General features: G+C 41.9%; 1 protein-coding gene across 1 annotated transcript in view; it reads left to right on the top strand.

Moving 5' to 3' along the window:
* Positions 1-368: 368 nt before the first annotated feature.
* The window catches only part of KDM5A (lysine demethylase 5A), a 94,511-nt gene continuing 87,363 nt past the window's right edge, over positions 369-7,516 (top strand). The window contains exons 1-3 of the mRNA XM_015150707.3: positions 369-757; positions 3,764-3,841; positions 5,691-5,813. Coding sequence (XP_015006193.1) covers positions 593-757; positions 3,764-3,841; positions 5,691-5,813 — 366 coding nt within the window. The 5' untranslated portion in view covers positions 369-592. The remainder of the gene's footprint in view (positions 758-3,763; positions 3,842-5,690; positions 5,814-7,516) is intronic.

Below are 7,516 nucleotides of genomic sequence, written 5' to 3'. Positions count from 1 at the left end.
ACGCTAAGCCCTGCGTGATTTCGACTACACCGACACACAAAAGGGAAAGGGACCCTCCTCACCGGAAGCACAACCTCTGCCCTCTGGGGCATTACACATTCCTCCGCGCCGGAAGAACGCGTCGCGCCTCGCCTCGCCCCGTCGGCCTGGCTCTATCCCCACCTCTAGTGAAGGAGAGATTGCGCCTCTCCCCGACCCCCTACCTAGGGCGAGCCGCGTGGAGTCGTTGGACTGGGCAGAACTTTGGCAGGCAAGGAGAGAAACAGCCACACCGGGCTGCCAGGCAAGAGAAGAAGGAGGAAGGGCCAGATACCCGGGCGTCGCGCCGCTGCGGAAGGATTCCGTTTCCTGCGGGGGCGGAGGGATTTGACAGCACAGTAACTTCCGGAAAAGTCCTGACCCTCAGAGGAAAAGCCTTGCAAGAAACAATAACAAACGGGAGGAGGAAGCGGTTCTGGGGTGTCTGTGTTGAGCGGTTCTTTTCCGCGAAGATGCGCTTCGGCCCCAGTCAGGGGACGTGAACGGGCTCAGTGGGCTTCAGCCAGCTTTTCTCCACCGGTTCCCCACGGGGACCCCCCCCCCGGCCGCTGCAATGGCGGGCGTGGGGCCGGGGGGTTACGCGGCCGAGTTCGTGCCGCCCCCGGAGTGCCCCGTCTTTGAGCCGAGCTGGGAGGAGTTCACAGATCCGCTCAGCTTTATCGGCCGCATCCGGCCTTTGGCGGAGAAAACCGGCATCTGCAAAATTCGGCCGCCCAAGGTACCTCAGTCTGTGGAGAGAGAGGGGGAGAAGGAAGAATGGGGGAGTCCGTGCACTGGGTTTAGCCTTACTTTTCCGATCCTTCTCTCCTTTCGTATGTACTCTCCTTTATGTTGAGACAACCGGAGCCTGTTTCTGGATGTTTCTGCTTCGGTTTCTTTTGTGGTCTTATGTAGACACGTCTGAATGCGAGAAAGTGGTGTCTCTGGGGTCTTCCGCCTCGAACTTGGGAACTGATACTTTTCTCTCCGCTGTGGGCCTAAAGCCCTTCGTTAGCCAATATGAGGTTTAATTAAAGTACATTCTTCCCTCACGTATCCTCATTATGGTTTGATAGTCGGCTATCTCTATTCAAGACCTGATTGGATCAAATATTTGCAGGCCTCCTCTCAGGGCTAGGGTTTCTGAAAAGGTAATCTGAGCTCTAGTTCCACCAGATGGTATTATAGACATAGAACTTCAGACTAATCATTGCTGCAGTGAGAAAGTCTTACCGGGGAAAGAGGAGCAGCAATAATTCTAAAATTGAGAGGTTTAGGAAGAATTCATCTATAATGGAGGCGGGAGGAAATGTTGAAATCTCTTGACATAGGGAACTCAAGATCAACGATTTTAGAATCACAGTTATTGCAGATAACTAGGTTTGCCTATAAGGTTAATTATAATCTCAACATTGAGGTAAGGAAAGTAGGTACTATCCCTTGTGTGGAGGGGATTAATGCCCCAAGAGATTGAGTGAGATGCTCAAGGTCAAAAGGTGTTTTTCTTTACTCATTAGATCAGTGCTTTTTAAATGCTGTTGCGGGACCACTTGCACCTGGGTCAACTGGATGCTTATTTAAATGCAGATCTCTAGGCTTCTTGTGGAAGTTCTGGAATCTGCTTTTCTAGCAACTAGTCTCAGATGATTCTTCATGTAAGTTGAGGTTTTCGAACCATTGCTTTAGTCATTGCTTCTTAAAGGCATTTTGCTTTATGTTTTGTCTAGTATTGGTAATGATAAAATATTAAGCACTATTAACCAGTGTTGCATTTTAAAAAGCATCTGCCGTCACCACTGACTACCACAGTGATAGGCACCGCAGCGAATTAAAAACTTAAATGACAGCGAGGAGGAGCTAATTTAACACCTATAGATTGTTTGCTTTAATCTTTGAAGCCCTGATAGGTAAATGAAGTCCACCTTTTACAGATAAGATTAATCTGGATAAGTTAAAACACCAGATGGGTTATCTTGGGCAAGTGGCAAAGTATATTTTGAACCTAGATCGGTTTTTCTGATTCTGAAACAGACATAATGCTCTATGTAGAATGAGTTTAAGGTTATAGACTATTCGTTGCAAGCAGAGGATTAACAAATAATTGCTGTGATGATATGCATTGCCATCCTCCAAAAACTTCCATTTAACCCTTTTTTCTATCATAATTAGCTAATATTAACAAATCTTAAGCATTGAAGGTTTTCCTAAGTCGTATTTTCATCTACTCTTGAATTTATTAATTAGAAATTCTATTCACGGTTACTTCGATTAAAAAAAAGTTTTTTTTAACTTAAAAAATGTTGAAATAATGCTTTCTCTTTTTATGTCACATTATTGAAAATAAATCTTGTTTACAATCAGAATTTAATTTTAGTATTGGCAAATTTCTTTAGTTTCCAGGCTGGAGTGCAGTGGCACGATCTTGGCTCACTTCTGCCTCCACCTCCTGGGTTGTTTTTTTTTTTTTGACTACTCACGTTTTAAAATAGGTTTACTGTTATTCTGTTATTTAGGCCAAATCAAACTGTGTTATTTAGACCCCACTTGAAATATGCTCTCTGATTTTAGTTATATCACAGTCTGGAAACTGTCCTTGTTCTGTGTGTGTGCTTACTTTTTTTGTTGTTGAATATTTGGGTTCCCAGAAGCTGGGCTTTGAACAAAACTTTTGTGTAACATAAAGTGCTCTGTCGCGTTACACATACAGTACAAAAGAAAAAGTTTAAAAAGTTTATTTTTAATCTTTAATTTTACCCTTTTTGGTTTTTTAAATTTTTTGGTGTTTTTTTTTGATCTTGGTAAACCTGAATGTTTACTAGACACCGTTTTGTGGTACATGACCTCATTGAATTCCACTTGAGTAACTTGGGAAAGCATAATTGTGGGAGATAAACAGTGGGACTGGTTTGAAGAGGATTGCTTCTCTGGGTAATATAGGTTGAGCATCCATCCCTACTTTAAAAATTCCAAATCCGAAATCCTCCCAAATCTGAAACCAAGTTATCCTGAAACATTATTATTCTTTTTATTTTATAGAGACAGGGTCTCGCTTTGTTGCCTGGGCTGGTCTCATGCTCCTGGGCTCAAGCGATCCTCCTGCCTCAGTCTCCCAATGTGCTGGGATTACAGGTATGAGCTACTGCACCCAGCTTGAATAGATTATTTTTTTCATTGTATTAATGGTATGTCATATTTTTTCTGTTAACTACTTAAGTGGAAATAAGTGTAAGGAAATGATTGTTTATTGGTAGCATGTAAGAATTCACAGTCAGAAATGATGGTGATGCCAGACAACCACAGATTGTCCACACCGGATGGCTGAGTTAGTGACACCTTTCTTTTCTCATGGTCCAGTGTACACAAGCGTTATGCACCAAATTATTAAAAATATTGCATAAAATTACCTTTAGGCTATGTGTATAACTATATGAGACAAAATAATTTTGTATTTAGACTTGGTTTCTCTCTCCAAGATACCTCCTTATGTATATGCAGATATTCCAAAATATGGAAAAATCTGAAATCCAAAACACTTCTGGTCCCAAGCATTTCAGATGAGGGATACTCAACCTGTATTAAAATTATTTTATCTAAAAGAATTGCTCATTCTGTCTCTATAATAAAGAAGTCTTATAAGTTAGTCTATTAGCACCGTGATTATGGCAAAACCCCCCTTTAAGGGAATAAATAACGCATTCCTTGCTTAAATACCACTGTGTTTTTTTTAAAAAAACTTTCTATTTAGGACTGGCAGCCTCCATTCGCCTGTGAAGTAAAAAGCTTTCGTTTCACTCCAAGAGTCCAGCGCCTGAATGAACTTGAGGTAAGTGTTTTGTCACCGTTTCTGCCTCCTGATTCATTCTTTGTGTTCGGGCTGTAGGTAGAGAACTTTGAGAAGCTCATGGACCACAGCCTGGAGTTTGTGTTAATTGGTATTGAATAGTTACTTGATGTTTGGAGGAAGAGTGTGATTTTTTAAAAAATTGTGCAAAGTAGTTATGGTTTCTCCGTTTAACTGAGATCATGAGAAACTGTCTCTAGCCCTGTTGTTCTAGTGGAAATGTTCAATGTTTAGCTTCAATGCTTAGAATTCTTAAATTCTACTTTCTCTAGTGTTTCTTACTCTACTAAAAGTTTTGTTAATCTCCGAAGATTTCTGTCTCCCTTCATTCTTGGAAAATGGATTTTTAAATTATGTTTTAAAACCCTAGTTTTCAAAGTTAGTTTTGTTTTGTTTTGGTTTTGGTTTTAATGGAACTTTGCCAGGAGTGCTAATCTGATTTATTAAGATCTGCCTTTAAGCATTACTAATGTATATTAAATTATCTAAATGGAAGTCTATTTATGTATTGCTGTTTTTCCTGTCTGCGGATTTTCAGAAGGTTTTTCATTGTGATATGAAAACTTTTAGAGTACAGAAGGAAAATTATTGATAGCAAAGGTTTATTATGTCATTCTGAAGTGTTCCCCCCCCCCCAAAATATTTCTGAGAGTTTAATACATACTTTTTTTTTTCTTTTTTTGAGACAGAGTCTCGCTCTGTCAGCGAGGCTGGAGTACAGTGGCACGATCTTGGCTCACTTCTACCTCCACCTCCTGGGTTCAGGCAATTCTCCTGCCTCAGCCTCCCTAGTAGCTGAGGTTACAACGACCATGCCTGGCCAATTTTTGTATTTTTAGTAGAGATGGAGTTTTGTAATGTTGGCCAGGCTGGTCTGGAACTCCTGACCTCAGGTGATCCATCTGCCTTGGCCTCCCTAAGTTCTGGGATTACAGGCATGAGCCACCGCGCCTGGCCGCAATACATATTTTTTCTTTTTAGTCTTGTAATTAGATGCTTGACAAAGAATATTAGTATCAGTGAGGTATAGAGTTGATGCACCTAAAGTGTGCATGTTACCTATGGATGAAATGACAGAATGTTAGAGACTGAGGAGGATCTGATTTACTGAATTTTCTGATCAGCATAAAGTTAAACCAACTTACAAAAATTGTTTTGGTTGCTAATATGACAACTTTTTACATAAATCAGAGTGACCTTTTTGCCTGAATAAATACAGTTTATTAGAAGTCTTTTGCCTCTTTATTTTTGGCTAGTTTTACTATTGGCTAGTTTTACCGGGTTGAAATAAGCAATAATGAAAAGTCTTTGAATTTCTTTAGAGAAATGAATACCTCTATTACAGTGGTCCCAGACCTTTTTGGCACCAGGGACTGGTTTCATGGAAGACAGTTTATCCATGGATGGAGGGGGGTATGGAGGATGGTTTTGGGATGAAACTGTTCCCCCTCAGATCATCAAGCATTAGATTCTCAAAAGGCGCGCACAACCTTAATCCCTCATGTGCAGTTCACAGTAGAGTGGGTGGTAATGCTTGCCTGCTGCCGCCGCTCACTCCTGCTGTGCGGCTGGGTTCCTAACAGGCCACTGACGGGTACCAGTCCGTGGCCCGGGGGGTGGGGACCCCTGCTCTGTTGTCCTCGTTCATTTCAATCGTAACTTTATTTTTATTTCTGTATTTTAATAATCTTAGTTTTTATTTCTGTATTTTAATAATCTTAGTTTTTATTTCTGTATTTTAATAATCTTAGTTTTTCTGTATTTTAATAATCTTAGTTTTTATTTCTGTATTTTAATAATCTTAGTTTTTATTTCTGTATTTTAATCTCAGGCAATGACCAGAGTGAGACTGGATTTCTTGGATCAACTAGCAAAATTTTGGGAGCTTCAAGGATCTACTCTGAAGATCCCTGTGGTAGAGAGAAAAATCCTGGATCTCTATGCTTTGAGCAAGGTGAGGCTTATACTGGTTTAGAAATTAGAGCACAGGCTTGTCAATTTAGGAATATCAAATACGTTTGGTGGTAAACATTGCTTCCAGTGGAGGATTTGTTTGACAGTGAAATGCACTAGCCGGGTGTGGTGGCGGCGCCTGTAATCCCGGCTACTCGGGAGGCTGAGGCAGGAGAATTGCTTGAACCCGGGAGGCGGAGGTTGTGGTGAGCCAAGATCACGCCATTGCACTCCAGCCTGGGCAACAAGAGCAAAACTCTGTCTCAAAAAGGACAATGAAATGCACATTTGAATAAATGGAAATGAGAGATCTCAAAGTTATCTTTAAAAGTTATTTTATATTTGTTGAGATTAATATGTAATTACCAAATATTAATATTTATCAGGCTCGGCCGGGCGCGGTGGCTCAAGCCTGTAATCCCAGCACTTTGGGAGGCCAAGGCGGGTGGATCACGAGGTCAGGAGATCGAGACCATCCTGGCTAACATGGTGAAACCCCGTCTCTACTAAAAATACAAAAAACTAGCCGGGCGTGGTGGCGGGCGCCTGTAGTCCCAGCTACTCGGAGGCTGAGGCAGGAGAATGGCGTGAACCTGGGAGGCGGAGCTTGCAGTGAGCCGAGATCGTGCCACTGCACTCCAGCCTGGGTGACACAGCGCGAGACTCCGTCTCAAAAAAAAAAAAAAATTTATCAGGCTCTGTGATATACAATATGCAAAATAAATTACTCTAGCCTGCTAATATTATCTTGTGTTGAGTGTACAATGTTCTGTGTTGAGCTTGTCATCCTTTTTTGTTACTTAATTGAAAATTTGGCCCAGGCACGGTGGCTCATGCCTGTAATCCCAGCACTTTAGGAGGGAGGATCACTTGAGCCTAGGAGTTAAGAGACTAGCCCGGACAACATGCTGAAACCCTATCTCTACTGAAAATACAGAAAAGCTAACTGGGCGTGGGTGCACACCTGTAGTCTCAGCCACTCAGGAGGCTAAGGTGGGAGGATCGCAAGTCCGGAAAGTCAGGGCTGCAGTGAGCTGTGGTTGCACCACTGCACTTCAACCTTGGTCACAGGAGTGAGACCCTGTCTCAACAAAAAAAAAAAAAAAAGAAAATCTGGCATATTAAAGGGACTCGTGTTCCTCAGCATTCTTACGTGTGGTAGATACTAGTTTTGTTCGTACCTGTGTGTAGTGTTAATGGCTAACCGAGGCTATCATTATTCGGTAGGATGAACAACAGCTCAGAAACTTAACGGTGAAGAGTTTAGACAAGTTTTTGCTCAAATTGTGTTAACTTTTTAACATTATATTCCCTAATGTGAAAAAAACTAACTGACCTGCAAGCGGAGATTGTAATAACCTTGAAATATGCTTTTTTTCTTTTTTTTTGAGACGGAGTTTTGCTCTTGTTGTCCAGGCTGGAGTGCAATGGCCTGATCTTGGCTCACTGCAACCTCTGCCTCTTGGGGTCAAGCAATTCTCCTTCCTCAGCCTCCTGAGTAGCTGGGATTACAGGCATGTGCCAACACGCCTGGCTAATTTTGTATTTTTTAGTAGAGATGGGGTTTCACTATGTTGGTGAGGCTGGTCTCGAACTTCTGACCTCGTGATCCGCCCACCTCGACCTCCCAAAGTGCTGAGTTTACAGATTACATGCATGAGCCACTGCACCTGGCTGAAATATGTTTTGTTAATACAGTAATAC

The sequence above is a fragment of the Macaca mulatta genome, chromosome 11 (assembly GCF_049350105.2).
Source record: "Macaca mulatta isolate MMU2019108-1 chromosome 11, T2T-MMU8v2.0, whole genome shotgun sequence".
NCBI classification, from domain to species: domain Eukaryota; kingdom Metazoa; phylum Chordata; class Mammalia; order Primates; family Cercopithecidae; genus Macaca; species Macaca mulatta.
This window is presented reverse-complemented; position numbering and strand designations above follow the sequence as displayed.